Raw genomic sequence first — 20147 nt, 5'->3', positions numbered from 1 at the left:
CTAACATATCAAAGGGCGATCCCTCGTAAACAAAGAAGCTTAGTTAGGATGGAAGCCGATAGGTTCCTCGGTGAGCTTTGGTCCCAAACTTCTCGTTCAAGCCCAAAGAGTCTCACGTCGAAATGCTTGAACCACTTGTCTGAGATTATCAAGGTAGTTGATTTTTAATAAAGTTGTAGGTGAAAAGGATACGATCAGTGAAACCAAGATTCACACTTGAAAGATTGAACATAACAAAGAACTAAAATGGGAAAACAAAATGATGAGAATAACAGAAAAACGATTTGTATTGCTGAAACAGAAATAAAATCAACAGACCAAAATAATCTTCATTCTTAGCAGCTTCACATCATCTTTTTTCCTTCTTGCCATCCACATCAGTATCTCAATCTACATATAACAAGGAATAATTTAGAGTAGAATTAGAAGATCAATTTAGCAAATCAACATCAAAGTAGCATAATCAATTTCAAATTAAAAAAAAAGATGTACATCTTTACTCTTCGTTCCTTTAGGTACTATCGCAGTCTCCGTTGTATGTACCACGAGGGTTGTGCATTTGAGGACGATGTACGCCCATTAAGACGTCCATATGTGACTGCAATAACAAGAAAATTCATTAATTCAATATACAATATTTTGGAAATGGCTAAAACAAATATAAGAAATTATAAATTACCGTATGGAAAGGCGGTGTCGAGATCATGTTCTCTTGTGTAACAATACCGCCGTGTCTACTCGCTACCGTAGTTATAAGATTGTGATTCAGTTCAGGAACCGGAGGATCACAAATAGGATTAGATGTAGGTGTTCTAGAAGTTGTGCACTAAATGAGAAAACTACGAATTAGTTAACAACCTATACACAAATAAGAAAGTAAGAGAAATATATGTTTGGATTTACTTACTCGCTTCTTCAACTTGTAGCTTTTCCTTTTCAAACTATTCTCTCGAGGACGCCCCTTCGCCTCACTTGACATTATATCAATAATACGTTGTCGAGCATTTTCCGCAAAATCGACATTATAACCAGAATCACTACTCACTTTATCTTGTAAGTTCATCTTTTGCTTATACTTTAGGATATAAGCTTTCAATTCCTGGGTAGCTTTTTCACTTTTAGAAGCAACCCTAGCTAGTTCCTTAAAGACCAAACATAATTGCTCGTATCGTTTTTGTTGCGGTGTTAAATCCGATCGCCCATAGTTCACATTAACGTTTGTGTAAAATCTTGGTACATCTAATCCAACATTGTGTTTTTCATCCTCAGACTCATAAACATCAGAATTTGAACCTTCTGAACTTTCTGAAATCATTTCTGTATAAAGCTAAAATCAGTTAGTCATCATTCAATGATTCAATATTGTATAACAAACTAAACCCTAATGATGAAAACAGAACCCCTACTGTTATTTACTAATAGTTTATCCTATGAACTAATTCAATCATTCAAAGTCTAGTATAATAGTAAAACAATGTGAGAATTGTAGCAACGATTGATGTTTTTTCTTTCTGCTTTCATTTAATATTTCTGTCATCTTAAAAAAATATTTGGAATAAAACCCTAAGTGTCATACCTTAAGATTTTTGGCGGATTTTGACTCGATTGGGCCTTCAAAGTTGTAGATTTTGAGTAGACGATCTTCACTCTCGAACCCTAGTTATGATACCCTCTTGAATCGACCAAAAAGGGAAGAAAAATAGGATTTCTCTAGGGTTTTTCACCTCTCGGTTGATGGTACAGATTAGAGAGAAAAGTTTCTCATCAAATGAACGTTTTTAAGAGGTGCGATTTGATATGGACAGTCAATCTGTTTAGACGGTCCAGATCAAAAAAAGAGTAGGGACTACGATGAAAACTAGCTATTTTCATGGATTAAAAATCAAATTTCTCAGATTTTGGAAAAGAGCGGCGCCACCTTGGATTTGGTGAGTAAGTTGGCGTGCCACGTCCTTGGTCTCCAGTTTGGCCTCCTATACATTTCTCTTTAATGAAGGGGGTAGAAAACATAAGAGCCATGATGCTATGTCCCGCCAATATTCCGACCAATCTTGTTTTTTCTTCTTTCTAAAAACAAGAAGAAGAAAAAAGAGAGAAGAAGCAGCAGATTTCAAGAAACCCTCCCAGGCCACTCTTTCTTTCTTTCTTTCTTCATTACCCCCACCAACATCAACCATCATCAGGTATTCCTATTCTCTCTTGTTTTCTTTGTGTTTTTTGATCATAATTTCATTCATTCTTCTTTTGTCTGTTATCTTAAGACTACAATATCCTAATTGTGGTTTTGTTATATTTTCTTCAACCAAATTCTCTCTTTTTTGTTTTCTTCTTTAATTGGTTTTTGGTTTTATTTTCCTCTGTTTATCTTCCTTTTTTTGATCAGTTTCACCCATTCTTCTTTTCTCTGTCTTAAGACTACAATTACAATATCCTAATTGTGGTTTTTTTTTTTATATATATATATTTCATAAAAACCTAGTTTCTCACTTCCTGTTCTTACCATTCTTTTGTCTCTTCTTTACATAAAAACCTAGTTTCTCTGTTTCATCTTCTTTCGTTTATTATTGCATAAAAGAATTCCTCAACTCTTTTCAATACCCACACACACCCATTATAATTCCAAACAAAATAATTCTTATGTTATATATTGTTTAACTCATCATCATCATACTCAATTTATTTTTATTGAATCTACAGAAACAAAAAAAGAAAAGAAAGAAAGAAAGGTGGATTTCTCCTCATCCTCATCCTCTCAGTCACGGCGGCCGGTTACAACCCATCAAGAGAAGAAGACTAAGAAGAAATTGAAGACTTATTCCAATCGAAAACTCAATCTGATGAAGAAACCCTCCCCGGCCCCTCCTTCTTTCTTCATTACATCAGGTATTCCCATTCTCTCTTGTTCTTCTTCATTCTTTTTGTTTTCTTTCTTTAATTGGTTTTTGGTTTTATTTTCCTCTTCGTTTTTTTTATCATAATTTCATTTATTCTTCTTTTCTCTGTTATCTTAAGACTACAATATCCTAATTGTGGTTTTTGTTATATTTTCTTCAACCAAATTCTCTCTTTTAATTTATTTACACTTCCGCTTCTTCCCATTCTTTTGTTTCTTCTTTACATGAAAACCTAGTTTCTCAGTTAGGATTAGTACAATTAAAACTAGTATATTTGATTAGGGTTTTGATATTTTACTTTTTCTTCAACCAAAAACAGTTCTCTTTTATATTTATTTAGACTTGGGTTCGATTCTTATTTGTATTCACTTGTTTCTCCCTATATAAACCACTACCCTCTCTGTGGTTCCTGTGTTGTTCTTTCTTTTATTGCATTGTTCTTTTTCAATACCTGCCAATTATAAGCTCAAAATCATGATGAAAATTCTAAGCTCTTATTAGTCCTTGTTTGTGGAGATGTTTATGGGTTTACCAAGACATAACTACAATGGGGTCGTTGAGAGAATTTAATGATTTATTGGACTCTAAGTTGCAGAAAACTAGAAGAGAAGAAATTGGAATATTTGTGTAAAGAGAAGAAAACCTAAGATTGATGGTGAACTTCTTGGGTTTGTGAGAGGATTATGATCAAACCCATTTAGTATCATCCATGTATGGTGGTGGTGATAGACCGTCAACTTGGTTCATCAGGTCAACAAGTCCTTGGCCTTCTCTTTAGACAATTCCAGTTTCCTCTCTTTCAATATCTGCAATTTAGATTCCAATAAATCTTTAAATTTTTTTAATGACTCCTTTGTAGTTAATGTCTTGATAAACCCCTCGTAATCATCTCCAGAAACAGGGAGTAAGAGCTTAGAATTATCATCATCTTGAGTTTGATTAATAATTGTTTCAACTTTAATTTCTTCTTCATCATTAATTGGATCTTGATAATAACGGGTAAAGTACTTGAATGTTTCATTCGGTCTTTAATATCGATGCTTTTGTAACGTTTTATTAACATACTAGGTATAACCCGTGCCTTCGGCACAAACGATTTCTTTGGAAATTAAATATTGAACTGGTAAAGTAAGAAAATTATTTTAAAGATTTCTTATTATTCATATGTTGTATACAAAGAGTCGTCGAAAATGAATATTTTTATCTTACTTATCTTAAAATGTGAACTTGTATGTCTACATTATAGATTATATAAATTCAAACTTTAATGAATTTGATATCAATCGAAAGATGAAGAAAATAATCATATATAGAAATAGCGAGATGAAGAGAAAAAAGATACATATTGAATTGCTAATCAGTAAAATACATAATAATAACCATATAATTAGCACGCGTCTCCAACACAAAGGCCTTTGTGTAGAATTTTACGCCTTTTAACATATTTTGGACTTGGTTATTGCATCGAGTGGCTTTTTTTTCATTATTAGACCTTGTGAATCAAGGGGATTGAACAAAGGAAAAGATTATGGGCCTGATTTTTCATTAGGTTTTTTTGTAAAACAATTAATTTGGGAAAGAAGAAAATGTATAATAGAAATAGGAAATGATATATAATATAATTATGTTAATGGGTGAATATTCCAGTGATGATAAATACTATATCAAACACAACCAAGTTGAGGGAGAATATTATACAATTATGAACCTATAACAATTTCCCAACGAAAATATTTTAGATAAGTTGTTGATAAGAATATCTTGGGCCAATTCTAATAGCTTACCCTTAATTTTAGAAATCATTAAAATAAATTGTTGAGTACAAATAACTAAATAGGGTAACTCGGAAACATCATACAGAGAGAAACTGACAGTTTTTTTCTTATTTCCACGCATCGAATGCAACACAATGATAGAAACTAATTAATTAAGGAATATGTAATGACATGTTCTCTTTTTCTTTCTTCATCACCTTTCCCACAGCCATTACATGAACTCTCTTTTCACTAAGAGCAAATATCCCTGCTTCGATGCACAACCTGCAAGTACAAGCAGGGGCGGAGGTATGTGAAGACTAACCCAGGCTATAGCCTGGGTTAGTTCTTATAACTCTCCGACCTAAGTATCATCACTTAAGCTAGTTAGCCCGGACGGTAGAAGCATCTCCCAACGCTCGTTAGGCCAGCGGTTCGACCCACCCAGTGAGGTTATTTCCTTTCGTTTTTTTAAACTGACCTTGTTTCAAAGGAATAATAATTGTTATTTGGTCCCCTATTTATATGCAAGTCATCATTTTGCTCTTATTCATAACCAACTGTCGTTTTGGCACATAATTTTGTCTGAACTTCTTTTTTAGCCCCCATTCTATTTTTAATTGTTTTGTCGTCCTGATCTATTTTATTTTTCTTTCTTTCAGTTCATCTTTCTCACTCATATATTTCATGTTTCTATCTTAGAATGTTTACGATATTTTGTTTCATTTACTTTGTAAGACAAAAGAGTTTATTTGATATTTTTTTTGTTTTACCTCCAATTTAACTTAAAAATTGTCTTTCACTTCTTAAATCATAGACATGTCTATTAGTTAGAAAAATTAAAAAATTAATCATAAAATGGTTAAACGTACGAAGCAATTGTAATTGAATAAAAAAAATGCATTTATCTTTTGCAAGCACTAATTCTTTCTAAATACAAATTTAATACGCAAATTTTTTTAGGTCAGCCCTGTCTAGGACAAAATCCTGGCTCCGCCCCTGAGTACAAGTAGCCGAGTACTGAGATTGGTATATGAAGGAAAGGAAGAGCTAAAGTAGTAAGTTGGAACAATATGAACATAATTATTTCCTTCGGATAAAAATAAAACAGAGACCAGGATAATATGAACAGGAAAACCGCTCCTTCTCTCTCTAGTCTCTCTCTCTCTTCAACTTTCTTCTTCTTCGTTCTTGTTGTAGTTTTAGTGTAACCCTCGCCAGATCCGGCGAGGGTTACACCTCTCTTTCCCTCTATTCCTCTCTCTCTTTGGTCCTATTCCATCTTCTCTCGTTATCAAACCCCGTCTCTTTTTCTCCGATTTTCAGTTTAGTAAACCATTTAAATCCCTTTCCCCCTCTCACTCTCTCTTGATTTTACTGTAAATCTGTTCACGGTGGGCTATTAGATCATGCAAGATTTGGTAGTGGTGGAGTATTTCAGATCTACTGGTTTCGAGTGATCTTTGGTGCGATTGGGTTGTCTGTCGATGTGATGGCGGTGGAGTGCTTCAGATCTGGTAGACTTTTCCGGCGATGGGTGGAGATGACTTTGGTTATGGTTTGTATATGATTAACACTGAAGATCTGGGTAAAAAGAACAAGGAATCACTTTCATCAATAACAAATAAAAAGGAATTGACTCGTTGAGACTTGCTGAGTTGATTATTCCTTCCGGTGATGACGGCGGTTTTCCGGCGGCAGTTTTCCGGCGACAATGGCAATTTTCCGGCGAAAACGAAGGGGATGTAAATTTAGTATTTTCTTAATTTGTATTTTCAATTATTATTGTTGTAATTTGCTTTTAGTCAGACCTTTAGGGTCTCCTTTCACGGATCTTTAGGATCCTTTTGTCAGACCTTTAGGGTCTTTTTTCTCGGATCTTTAGAATCCCAATAGTGTCTGTGTCTAGTCCAATTTCTTCATGAGGCACTTTGCATTTAAAGGTATGTAACTCTCATGAAGTTTTCAGAGGGGAGAAATAAGAATTCATCCATGTAAACATTGTGATTCAATCACTTATTAATGGAATTTGTTCCCTTGGTTTCAAAAAAAAAAAAAGAATTATTTCTTTCGCATAAAAAAAAACAGGGACCAAATAAAATTTGGATTCAAGATCTATATAACCAAAATTATAGTAGTTTTGCTTGAGAAAATCATACAAACCATATCACTTTATGTTAGAGCAATTCATACAAACCAATTAACTATTAGTACAACAAAAGTAAAGAAAGAGATATCAGTGTAAACTTGGATTAGAGAAACTCAATATATATAATAACAAAAAGTATGGGAGGCTTGCTTCGGAGCAAATTTGGATGATGACTGGAAACTCAATAGGAGGTGTTGGTTTTATAGAAAGGGGGAGTAATGGAAAATATTGTAGAAAGAATCATTTTAGAGGAAGTGTTTGGTAACTGTAGCCCTTTGTATTCAACGTTTCTTTTGTTGAAAGTTGTATTCAACCTTTGATATTCCATGTTTGTAGAGAGAAGGAAAGACATTTAAGAGGACGAATAGGAATAAATAGCGTTGAAGAGGAAGAGGGCGGTTTTTGTTATATTTTGAGTTGGTGAAAGAATTATCTTTGTTTTTAGGTAGGTGAGAGATCAAAAGGTCAATGTGTTAGAAGAAACAAAACGGGTGGCTAGATTAAAATAGCCAATGTTATTAGCAATAAATTAGAGCTATGCTCGTATTATTTTCTTTGTTAAATAGAGAGTCAAGATTTATCACGAGATAACGTACGGCTAGACTTATCCCAATGTTTGTCTATTGGGTTTGTCTTTTAGTTTGTCCCACTTAGCACTCACCATTCTATTTTATATAATAGACTAGAGTATAGCCCGTACCCGTAGGGTACGGATTTTCTATAATGATAAAGAATTTTTAAATGGAAAGATGAAAGGTGAAAAGAAATTCTTTTAAAGAGAGAAGAACAGAGTTTTGAAAACAAATTGTTGAGATCATTTACGGGTGGGAGAGAGATTTATGGGTGCAGAGAGATAATTTTAATTGTGGGTAGTTTAAATATAATTGGCAGAGAGATTTTAGGGAGATGAAGATGTGGGCAGTTTTCTTGTTAGTATTTAAGACATAAATAACCTTTGATATTATATCTAATTACAAAATTTGTTCTGATAATCCGACAGACCTGAATATCTCATACATAAATCTACGGTCCACTCAGAAAACCACCATTGCGTTATAATTGGCAGAGAGATTTTAGGGAGATGAAGATGTGGGCAGTTTTCTTGTTATTATTTGAGACATAAATAACCTTTGATATTATATCTAATTACAAAATTTGTTCTGATAATCCGATGGACCTAATTATCTCATACATAAATCTACGGTCCACTCAGAAAATCACCATTTCGTTTTATATAATAGACTAGATATAGCCCGTGCACGTAGGGCACGGGGGAGTGTTTATCACACCATTTGATGTAGAATTCGGAAGCAATTGACTAATAACATCATACAACTATTTTTTCTTGATCGAATAGTTCCACTTTACATCTGAATGAGATTCTATCCTATTAGAAAACCTCTATTACAACAAAATTTAAGCTACGAAACAGAGGAAAACCCACAAACTCATTTCATTCATTCAAACCTAAAAACACTCATTTTTACAACCCCTATAAATGAAACAATCAATATCCTACTTACACAAATAAAAAGAAGGAAAATATTTACCAAGTATCAATGGAGAACTATCTACCTCTCTAATTCTCACATTATGTCGTTTTGTGTTCATGACATTATCTTCCATAGGCAAATTATGGTCCTGAACAACAAAATCCTTATTATAGAAAAATCAATTATGATCTATTTCCTTAAAATAAAACACCAAGAAAATGCTTACCTAGTGCAAATTATTGATGATAACATCCACTGCTCCAACATCCTAAATAGTTACATATAATACATTTCCAGCTACATCCCCAGAGGTTTCATTGTGTACAATCTCTTGCATCTTGTAATTAGAAAGTTTTCCCTTTTACCTGTGTTGGTTTTGATGACGAAACATAATAAGATATCATGAATAGTCTGGTTTAAATTCGCCATAAAGACCATGATACAAAAAAGTGAACATGATGGTTTATAAACCAAGTTACCAAACAAAAAGAATAAAAAAACCACGAGTACAGTTTTTTTTTAATCGAAACCACGAGTACAATTGTTGTGAGTTACAAATCGCTTCCTAGTTCAATAACTCCTCTTTGTCTAAATGGTTTTCCAAATGCCTTGCATGTTCAAAAATTTAACCTTCACTGTGTGATTTGTGAAATTGCCAAATGATTCACTTGCTTGCATCCTACGTTTCTAGGTGTAAAATAACGTCTCGAAATGTTTTTCGTAGTCAGCAATCTTAACTCTTTTATAATAACAAACATTACATTGATGCATTCCTTTCACACCATAAGAACAAATTACTAAATAATCCTAGATTAAAAAAAATCTAACAACCTTGTCATAATTCTCAAAAAAACCTTTGTCATAAACAATTTTAACTTCTTCCAACCACCAAAATCAATTAGATTATTGTTCTAAAATTAAAAAACAATATATTTTTTCCAAAGAAATTAACTCTCTTAGTTGAATTTCTGAATAATGAAAATACCTGTCCCTGGCTAATGTTTTGGTATTCAGTTCCTGTCAATACCGATATATGGAGTAGAGCTCGAGTAACACCTTTCAATCTAAAGTACCTACTTGAGCAGTTGAACAATAAAAAACCATGATTCATAATTTTTTTTACTAAAAATACTTGCTAAAATCACATTAGCATAGAACCTAATAATCAAATTGAAGTTAACCCCGAAGCCCAAACCATATTGTGCATTACTTATTAGACATATCCTACAATAAATCCTTGACATACTAACAATAGCCTACATTATAGGAAAAACCTCTTCAAAAATAAGGTTGGTACAAAAAAGAAATGAATAAAACAATTGAGCAATGAAGTGAAGGAAATGGGTGAGCAAAGAACAAAAAACCTAGTTTTATTAGGTTTCCATAATCCTAATCGAGCAGTCACTATGCCGAACTTCAACTCACCTATGGTCCTATAAGGTAATGATAGAATGGAGGGTAAAGAGAGTTGTTAAAAATTAACATAGAGATGGCATAGTTAGATATAAATAATTTTAGATTTCATTTTATTGGAAAGACAAAAATATACTCCCTAGCGTGTCTGAACAATAGATGCATAAAAAAGAACTCATTTCAACTTACAATAACGCAATATACCTTCGAGACAGGCAGGACATACTCCTCTATTCCCGAAGCAACATTTTCACTCAATTTTGAAGGTTCACTGGTCTTCTTTGGGAAGGAGGTATAGAATTTGCTCCATTTGTGAAATGCATATCATTTGGAAAAGCTGATTAATCAAACTTCCACTATTTGTAGTTTTTCGACAGAACCAAAATCTCCAATTATGGTCGCTTCATCAATCTTATCGTCTCCGCTCCCAAAGTGTTTGGTGATGTTTGTGGACGCCAAAAATCTGCATCATAAGAAATTTGTGAGGAGGAGATCATTATGTGTCAGGCCTTGACGTGTCGATATTAGTATCAACCTGAAATCCAGTTGATGGTGCAGAGATTACATTAACGGGTGATGACGAAGGCCGACACTCTTCTATAGCATAAATGAAACTTAGCATTAAACAGAAACTAATCTAATCAAATTAACAAACCCAACAAATAGACATTAACATCAAGAAAGAAACATGGAGGAACACTCTGCAAGCAAGATAACCAATTGGTTAACTGAATAAAGGAAAATAATATCAAATTTTAAGATCATTTCATAAAGTTAAATTAGATCAATGAATCAAAAGTTCAACCATTCTGCAAATCCTATAATACATAGAACATAAATGTAAACAACACATAAAAAAATGACCAATTTAAGGAGTTATGGTTTTAGGATAAAAACTGTGATGGAAAGACATGGAATATCGAGGGTAATTGAACCATAATTGAATCAAAACCATGTTTTATAATGGAGAAACTCATCACTCCAATTTTGAGTTCACTTGTAATGAAAATGTTGACTCTATTGGTGGCATAGCCTCCTCACCCGTCTGTTTACAACAATGAAAATTTCATAATCGATAATATGATCATAAGGTTGAATATGAAAAAATATTTTCAAATTGAATGGCTTATAATTCAAATTGCAGGAATCATCTCATGATTATTTAAATAGGAAAACCTCAAGATTGAAGAGAGCTTGGTACTATAAAATCATGCACTTGTGGTAATGGATTCTCCATAATCAACTCTCTTATTACCAAATGTTCTATTTCAGATTTTGATCAAAATTTTCTATTTTTCTGAGTTATTGAAATTTGGTCAAGCAAGAGTTTAGCTTCGTATGTAGATCAAGAAATCGACAGAAAGAACATCCAAGTCAAACAGTACTCAAACATAGGATATTCATCTAAAAAGATCTACCTAAAAGAATCCTCAATGCTAAACTTTCACCAAAAAATTCTAAATCCAGCGAAAAGGGAGGCTAAACCGAATGATTGAACATAATAGCTAAAATCTGCAATCTTAAACTTCATTAAAAACCGAGATGAGTGAAAATTATATGCTTATGATATCACAAATAAACTCAAAATCAAATGCAAAAGAAAAAAGAAAATAGAAAAAGAAAACAGAGAAGAGAGGTAGTACCCGTCAAAGTTGTCAAGAAGATTTGATTTCTTAGCCTTCAAAGTCGTCAAGAAGATATTCTGAGAAGCTAGCAGTTCAAGAGATTCAATTGGTTAACTTAATAAAATTATGAGAAGCTAGCAGTTTAAGAGATTGGATGAGAACAACCATTAATGATTCCAAAAATGGGTTAATTTAATAAATAAAATTAAGACAGACTACAAATTATAGAGATTGAAACGATTAAATACACTTGAATCAAATCTGAACCCACTGTACCTGATTAAATAATTTGATTTAGCGTAGGATCTTTATGGGGAGTCCGACCATTTCGTTACTCCACTGGCCAGTGATTGAGGTTGAAGATAGAAATTGATGGTGGAAGATTTGATTGATGGAATTAACGATTCAACTTCTCTTCTCTCACGACCCGGATTTATTGTCTCTTTACTTTGTTTTGTATAATAGATAAGGAGGGAAAGTTACCATATATTAAATATGAGGATTAAGTATTTCTTGAGACCTATCCTTCTTGAGACTCAAGAGGGACGGGAACCAGTCAACTAATCAAGTATTTCTTCAATCTCGACTACACTAACAAATACGTAGAGTATTATATCTCGGTAAAACACTTAAAACGTAACAAAGATAAAGAGAATAAATGATATAAGCTTATTCCTTGTAAACTTCCAAAGGCCTATGATCTCCCAATTCCACAACCTATAACAACAAAAACTATGTCATTAACTTTAAAAACCATTTAAAACCAAAATCAAACTGAACCAGTAAACTATTTGCAAAAGATCACTAATATAGATTTTTAGATTATTAGGGAAAATCTGAAGCCATATAAATGTGAAGAGGAAAATGAACAACATTTTCCGGTTTAGCTTGAGAGATCGTATGTGAAGATGAAGAAATTTAAAAAGCTGTATTATTTAACATCTGTTCTACTGAAGCAGTTCAATCGTGGAGATAACAATCTTTCAATTGCATTTGATCATTTGATTCCAATAACACTAACAATTTCAATAGCAAAATAATAGGAGGAATACCTAATTTACTGCAAGATACAAATCCAGAAAAACAAAATTAAAAAATCAAATATAAAACAGTGAGTACCTTTTGATTCCAGAAAAGAACAAGAACAAAATATAGAGAAAGATTAAACACCAAGATTTAGTTTTTGTTGTAATATCTCCACCAAGGCAAGAACGTCTCATATTTGAAAGGAAAGAAGAAGTAAATAAGAAAGAAGAAAACAAGAAAGTGATCTAGAGAGAGAAAGTTTAATAATTTTACCTAGTGGATGTGGTAATTAAGAAATACAGGATCTTGAAATTTGATTATTCTGAGAAAAAAAAAAAGAGAAAAAAATAGAGGTGTCTATGGAATAAAAAGCTTTCTTTCTTGATCTATTACCAAATCCAAGTGACCATTTCTCTTGCATCTCCCATCCATCAGGTATATATTCTTCTAATTAAGATCTCATTTTTTTCTCTTCATCCTATTTTTTTTTTGTTTTCTTCTTTCATTATAGTAGTTTTTTTCATCTGTTAATATTGTTTTTTCGTTTTTACTTTCAAAATTCACCCTTTCTTGTTTGTCTTAGTTAGGATTAGTACAATTAAAACTAGTATATTTTAATAGGGTTTTGATCTTTTTCTTCAACCAAAAACAATTCTCTTTTTTTTTTATTTAGACTTGGGGTTCTTTTGTTTTTCCCTACATAAACCACTACGTATAAAAACGTAGTTCCTCTGTTATTCTTTCTTTTATTGCCTTCTTGTTTTTCAATCTACTCATCAATACCACAAATTTTATTTGCTAGAAAGAATCATACTAGTATTTGAAACTTAATTTAAACCCATTCAAGATTCAGTGATTACCAATAATTTCACACCAGTTTTTATCATCCCTCCCCAATAAATAAGTAGTTTATTGTAATAAAATAAGAATTTGTGATTGTTTAACTGATACTGAATTTATTTTTACTGAATTTGCAGAAACAACAGTAAAAGAAGAAAGATGAGTTTATCCTCCTCCTCTCAGTCACGGGTTAAAGAAAAGAGTAAGAAGAAGTTGAAGACTTATTCCAATCGAAAACTCAATTTGATGAAGAAAGCATCTGAACTATCAACACTTTGTCAAACCGATACATTCGTAATAGGCTATGGACCCCAAGGGGATGTCTTTACATGGCTCGAGAATCCTACTCAACTCCATACGCTAATCCAACGTTACAAAAGTACGGATACAAAAGATCGAATGAAACATTTAAGTAATTTATCTGATATTATTCATCAAAATGTCACCAGGAAGAAGAGGAAAAATGAAACAGAGATGAATCAAACTCATCAAAATGATGATGGGAATTCTAAGTTCTTATTAGTCCCTGCTTCTGGAGATGATTATGGGTTTACCAAGACATTAACTACATTGGAGTCATTGAGAGAATTTAATGATTTATTAGACTCTAAGTTGCAAAAACTAGAAGAGAAGAAATTGGAATATTTGTGTTATAAAGAGAAGAAGAAACAGAAGATTGATGATGGTGAACTTCTTGGGGTTGTGAGAGCAAGTCATACTAATTATAATCAAACTCATTTAGTATTATCCCAATATGGTGGTTGATGTGACACGAAAATGTCACATTTAAGGAGCCTAACATAGACTAATTAGTCCTTTTCGAGTGTTTTTTGTAATAGTTTATGTGTTTTTCTTGTTTAGGTACCATATTTGGAATAAAGAACTTAATTCGGAATAAAGGGAACGGATTATCACTATCATTTCATGTGCCCAAAACGAGAGAAAAAGACTTTAAACAAATCAAATGAGAAGAGGAGTCAAAGACGAGTCCAACGGTGAAAACGGAAGTCAATTCCGAGTTCGGACGGGGAAGTTGTGAAAGAAAGAAGTCAAGGTTCGGTCTTAAAACAAGGATTCCATAAAGGCACTCCTTGGATTTCTAGTTGAGAAGCCCACAACCAAGCCCAAGAGCCCAAAGAAGAATGACAAGGAAATATTATATGAGCACCCTCTCTTTATGGACTCAAGTTTGAGTCAAAGTCAAGTCTTGACCTAGGGTTTGAGTAAAAAAGGAGGGGGTCATCACTATTCATCTTCTTCTTTATTCAAACAATACACAAGCTTAGGAAGAGAGAGAAAGGGTTGGTGTTCTTGGTTGCTAGAGAGAGAGCTTGAAAGAGAGGGTTTGAAGAGAAAGACAAGAGAGAGGAAGAAGGAGGATCCGGCCAAAGCTAGGGCCGGCCAGCACACTAGGCCGGCCTAGCTTTGGCCGGCCGAGCAGCAGCTCGAGCTGCAGCACCAGCAGCTGCTCGGGAGCTGCTCGGGTAGCACGGACAGCAGCAGCAACAGCACGGCACCAGCAGCAGCAGCAGCTACACGGGAGCAGCAGCAGCAGCTCCGGGACGCAAGGACAGCAGCTCCGACCGGACACAAGGACGCAAGGAAGCTTGCTCAGCTGCTCGGATGTGCACGGCTGCAGCTCGGGACGTACGGGAGTGCAAGGGACGGCCGCGACTTGCTCGGATCTGGCCGGACTTTCTTGGACAGCCACTTCCTTCAACTTGGCCGGATTTTTTCTATGGTTTCCGACCACCTTCTTGGCCGGAAACCTTAGGGCTTTTACTCCCCATGTCTTGATCTAGCTTCCCATGTGGTTTGATTTGATTTTGGGTGAAAAATCTCTAGAGAGAGAAAGCTTGATGAAGCTTTAATGGTGGATGTTCTTGAGATGGAGAAGATGATGATGAGTGCTATGGGGAAATCTGATTTTTACTCGGGGACACCCAAATTGCATTTTTAAAGGAAAATTCAGAAAATCGCTACGGGGAGATCGACTACACTTAGAGACTCATTTTTCTCGACGAACCTAGCCTCGAGCCATATCGAAAAAGGGGGATTTCTCTTATCATTTCTTTTCATTTATTACTTATTCACCATGTTAGCTAAATCAAGTGTGTCGATTATATGAGATGAAATGTGATGAATTTGTGATTATGTTTAATATGATTTGATATTTTGATTATGAATTGATGTTCATTTGATTCGATTATCGTTTTGATCGTATTTTCATGTGTCTTGTCAAGCACTTCGCATAGTTAATAGATGAAACGAGGTATTCGATATCGATAGTAGTCTAAGTCATAATTTCATGTGTCTTGTCATGCACTTCACATAGTTAGGCGACTAGACAACACTTTCGTTGACTCGGGATTAACCGATTATGACGTTTGTTTGACTAAGTATGATCTCCGGATATACGTAGTGCTTATAGACATCACATTAGGAGTCGAACATCGATTATACTTTGAAACATTAGATCGGACTACACATAGTCGTAGATTTATCATTATGGATTCCCGGACTTCGACACCTCTCTCACTTATTTGTTGCCCGAATCGAGTCTTACCGTCTCCCGACTCTTGTTCCTCCAACACTTCTCTCGAATCTCTCTCGCTCGTTTTACTTATATTGTTTAGTTTAGTTTATTTTACTTGTTTGCTTTAATCTCTTATTGCTTATTCATTAAAACCCATATTTATCCTTGTTTCTCTTCTTTTTAGTCTAAGTTAGCCCTTAATATCTAGACAGAGGGATAAGACCCTTCGATATCCACACTACCTTCCTATCCTTGGATCGACTCCGGTTTTACCGGTTACTACTTGATACCTCCGCTTGGGTGTGTAACCTTTTCGGCTGCATCAAGTTTTTGGCGCCGCTGCCGGGGATAGGTTTAGTAGTTAGGATAGCGTTTGTTGTTTTGTTCATTAGTCTTGTGTTAGTTGCTTTCTTAGATGTTTTCTCTTTATTTATTTTTGTAGTTTTTTTATCTTCTTTTTAGGTACCGTTTTCGAGAAAAGAGCCAAAAGTGACATAAAGGCGAAGGAAAAGGAAGGAATCGAGAAGCCAAGGAAAAGGCGAACGAAAGGAGAGGAGCACTTGATAGTATCACATTCTATCTCTTCCTTTTGACTTGTGTGTGATTGTTAGTCTATAAGTGTTTGTTCCCATTTTGCGATTGTGTGTTAGTATCCTTGAACATTGTGAGATCATGGCAAGTTGGTCATTTGATGAGAATGACCTTATGCGAACCCTTTCCAACACTAGTCGACCATCTACAAGTCATCAGGACTACTCAAATTTACATAGGAATGTTCCGACTAGTGATAGAAATAGGCGAGTTGAGCCTGACCGACCTAGGATAACCATGGGTGAATATCGACGGATGTATGGAGTCGGTCAGACTTATCCTGAATATGGTTTTAGGGATTATGAGCATGAGGGTAATCAACCCCGTAAGAGTCTTCGAGACTATCGACAAGAATTTGGAATGACCACACCTTCATGTATGAATTTATCATTTGATGAGGACCGTCGTTCTATTAGTATTGATCGACCACGTCGAAGTCTTCGTGACTATCGACAAGCATATATGAACGGTTCACTTAGTGATGACAATTCCCGACTCGATGATTCCACTCAAAGAGTCGAGTCTAGGTATCTACATGAAGGTAGTGAAGAAAGGACCATGGAGACCATTAGCCCGGTGTGTGCTATTTGTGCGAGCTTAGACCATTTGACCGACTATTGTCCCATGACCCGTGTTCCGCGAGAGTCTTCGTCTAGTTATACTCATGTGCCTTATTACGAGGAGATGTCTGAAGACACTCTCCAAGCAATTTTAGAGTACCAAACTAGATTCAATCGAGAAATCAAAGAGATCACGGAATGGATTCTCAATATTGTTGATAGAATTGAGTCGGAGCCTATCATCGACGAGGAAGGGGTTTGCGCACCCCAAACTCAAGAGGAGACTATGAATGACGGTGAGGGTAATACACCTAACTCTAGTCTTAAGTTAAATGTCGATGAAGCTCCTGATAGACCATTTGAGATTGAACAGACCGATGACCCTTGTTGCTCACTCCCTCGACCATTGTCATCTCATCATGATCATACTACATTAGATTGTAATGTTCAGGATGATAGCTCTATGAGCAAGTTTGGGGATCACACGTTATTGAACTTTCCAACTTTTACCACTTGTGATTATTTGGATGGTTTATGTAGAATGGAAGGTGTTATGCCTAACTTTGAGGCTCCCGATGCCTTTAAGGACGTCGATGACATAGTAGTTAGAGACGTAATGGATAGTTTATCGGACCATTTACCTAAGGAAATTACGGACCTTGACTTGGTCCCCGAGCCTATTGACTTACCCTTAGAGTCTAGTTCGACCTTCCATATGATCTCAGACTCGGTTGTTGACCCCTTATGGGACACTTCGGACGTCTTTCCTAGCATGTCTAGAGACTTAGTGGATGTTCTATCCACTAAGCTTGGGTTTGACTTTTTACCTTCGACCGACTTCCTGACCCTTCAATTGTATGTCGATCCTTTTGACGACTTCTTAGTCGTCGCCCCTAGCATTCATGCTAACTTAGTGGACCGTGTATCCACTAAGTTTGGGGATGGCCTCTTTTCGGTTTTCGTCTCACTTGCACGTTATAGCTTGTATATATTTGTGAGACGATTACCATGTGTATATAGCTTTCTTTGGGTTGATCCCCAAATCTTCCGGCTTTTACTATATGATCGTTAGCCGACTAAGATGGGCCTTGATGTTTGTGGGTAACATCTCTGGAAACCCTCCGCGAGACATGACTCGTGCTCTTGTGTGAAAACAAGAGAATCAAAGGCTAATTGCATAGCTCGATGCAATCGTCTATACCCGCGTTAGTGGTAGACTTTATATGGTCATGTCTTCTTTTGTGCTTCATTCTCATTATATTTTTGGATATTTTAGGAGCATTTATTATATGTTTTACTTCTAAGGCGTGGTTTGTTCCAAGTTTGGGGATGGCGTGAGCTTGGCATCAACTTGGAACCTCGTTATACATGAGTCTTGGTAGTATCATGATGAGTCATGAAAATGTCTCATCTGAATCTCATAACTCGGGATAGTTAGTCCAATTCGAGCCTTTACTCTGATAATTTGCTTGTTTCTCTTTCCAGGTGTCTTTTACGGAATTGTGCTCGAAAGTTAAATAAAAACGGGAAAAAGACACACCCAGGGGTATTTTGGTAATTATGGTAGTCTGGTGATTTGGCAATTTTTATGCTCGGATGAAAGTAGGGTTCAAGACGAGGCACTTATAGTTGGTCAAGGTTTGGGTCGGAATTAGTTGACTAAAGGTCAACATAGATCGCTCTGTGACACATGGCGCAAATTGGGTGGCTTAAGTGATTTTTTTCGGTACACTATCGGGCGTCCGTGGTACACTTTCGGGACTGATAAAGGAGGCTTATCCTGTACTTTCTACGCAACTAATCTTCTATGCTCCTGCTTGAGTTCAATAATCCTAGGGGTACACGTGCGCATCAACTAAAATCCAACGACCACTGCACCACAGCTCAAGTACTCCCGTAGCCCGCAAAACACAGGATCATCCCATGACCAGCTTGCATGCAATCACGTGTGGATGACCCGGTTATTCCTATCCCCTATTATTTTGTAACTACTAACCCTATTTAAGCATATCTTGAGAGATTTTATTTTAAAAGATTTAAGGGATTTTGGAAACAAATGAGAAAGGGAAAGAGATGAGCTGTGAAGATCTTGAAACGAATTTAAAACCGAGAAAGAAAGAAGATGACCATGGACAGCAAGATTGGATTCGAAATATAGGCAGCTAGCTGATCGGTTATCTCTCCATGATGGGATATTCTAGAGAGAGATTGAACAGGGCTAATGGAGATTCGACTAAGATTGGCAAGAGAGATTGGAGGGATGATTTTTATGATATTTTCAGAGATAGAATGCTGGATATATTGAGAAAGAATTCGAAAATGAAAGGAAAGCAAGATTTGCAGAGGAGGTTTCAACAAGGTGATTGAAGATTTCATTGAGAATGGAATTAGAGAAATTAAAAGTTGGCTGATTCTCCTGTCTTCTTTCCCATCTCTAACTTATCTTCTTTCCATAACAATGGAAGAGAGAAAGAGACTTTTATTCTCTTGACATGGAAACATCACGATTAGAGAAGAAAGGATAGAGAGAGAGTATATATTCTCTTTTCAAAACTAATAAAACAGAGAGAGAGAGAAAGGAAGGATTGCTTCGAGAAAGGAAAGAAGATTTAAGAAGATTGAAGAGAGATTGAAGGAGGGAGTTAGCTGGAGTTTTCTTTCTCCTCGGTTTATATAAAAACCAGGAACATAGTGAGAGAGAGACATCTCGGATTGGGGGTCAAATCATCCTCTCTCGAGCTCACCAAACCAGAGAAATACAAGAGAGAGAGAGAGAGAAGTTAGAGACCATTATTTCTTCATCATCTATTGTCATCTTCTTCTTTTTTCTGTATTTTCTTTTAGTGAGAGAAAGAAACAGAGAGAAAGGAATCAGAGAAAGAAACAGGAAAGAGAGAGAGAAAGAGAAATTTGTAGAGAAACAGAATCATTTTCTAATGCCTAAATCTATTATAATCTTCTTCTCTTTTTCTGTAATTTAGTGGCTTTAGTTGATTTGAATTGAAATAAAACAGAGAGAAGAAAAGAAGTGGAGAAGAAGACCACGTTTGGGTCAATAATCTCTCTGGAAAATAATTTTCCCAGAGAGTATATATTTCCGAGAAGATGAGAAAACTATTTTCCTTAAGGGTGCGTTTGGCTTCCTGACAGGAAAATCAGAAGGAAACCATTTCCAGGAAATCAGCAAGAAAAGTTTTGTTCTTCTTCCATATTCTCTCTTACTTTCCGTATTTATTTTAATCTCATATTATGAATAGCTAACTCTC

At 35.2% G+C, this 20147-nt stretch overlaps 2 protein-coding genes and 2 long non-coding RNA genes across 8 annotated transcripts in view; all 4 read right to left on the bottom strand.

Annotated features, from left to right (window-relative positions):
* Window positions 1–20147, bottom strand: part of LOC147565659 (mitogen-activated protein kinase homolog NTF6-like) — an 87294-nt gene that overhangs the window by 13301 nt on the left and 53846 nt on the right. The gene's annotated exons all lie outside the window — the stretch shown is intronic.
* LOC147565664 (uncharacterized) lies at window positions 141–1803 on the bottom strand. Of its 4 annotated transcripts, none has more exons than XM_086652144.1 (5): window positions 1577–1803; window positions 908–1317; window positions 680–826; window positions 493–598; window positions 141–390 (listed from the first exon to the last, which is right to left on the bottom strand). In XM_086652144.1, the coding sequence occupies exons 2-4, from the start codon at window positions 1313–1315 to the stop codon at window positions 512–514; spliced, it is 642 nt and encodes a 213-aa protein (XP_086508270.1). In that variant the 5' UTR covers window positions 1316–1317; window positions 1577–1803; the 3' UTR covers window positions 141–390; window positions 493–511. The 4 variants fall into 4 exon arrangements, with proteins under 4 accessions (XP_086508270.1, XP_086508272.1, XP_086508271.1 ...); XM_086652146.1 differs by having other exon boundaries at window positions 501–598; window positions 1577–1774; XM_086652145.1 differs by having other exon boundaries at window positions 908–1327; window positions 1577–1741.
* LOC147565663 (uncharacterized) lies at window positions 8166–10276 on the bottom strand. Of its 2 annotated transcripts, none has more exons than XR_015237355.1 (4): window positions 9908–10276; window positions 9276–9363; window positions 8517–8655; window positions 8166–8438 (listed from the first exon to the last, which is right to left on the bottom strand). It is a non-coding gene; the product is annotated as an uncharacterized LOC147565663 (long non-coding RNA). The 2 variants fall into 2 exon arrangements; XR_015237356.1 differs by lacking the exon at window positions 9908–10276 and adding an exon at window positions 9655–9814.
* LOC147565662 (uncharacterized) lies at window positions 10685–11704 on the bottom strand. The gene is made up of 3 exons (XR_015237357.1): window positions 11605–11704; window positions 11347–11413; window positions 10685–10748 (listed from the first exon to the last, which is right to left on the bottom strand). It is a non-coding gene; the product is annotated as an uncharacterized LOC147565662 (long non-coding RNA).

This window comes from Eschscholzia californica, unplaced genomic scaffold, assembly GCF_041429995.1.
Source record: "Eschscholzia californica isolate CP2 unplaced genomic scaffold, dmEscCali1.0.p SCAF_1, whole genome shotgun sequence".
In the NCBI taxonomy this organism is placed as follows: Eukaryota; Viridiplantae; Streptophyta; class Magnoliopsida; order Ranunculales; family Papaveraceae; genus Eschscholzia; species Eschscholzia californica.
The sequence above is the reverse complement of the archived record's forward strand: the minus strand, read 5'-3'. Positions and strand labels throughout refer to the sequence as shown.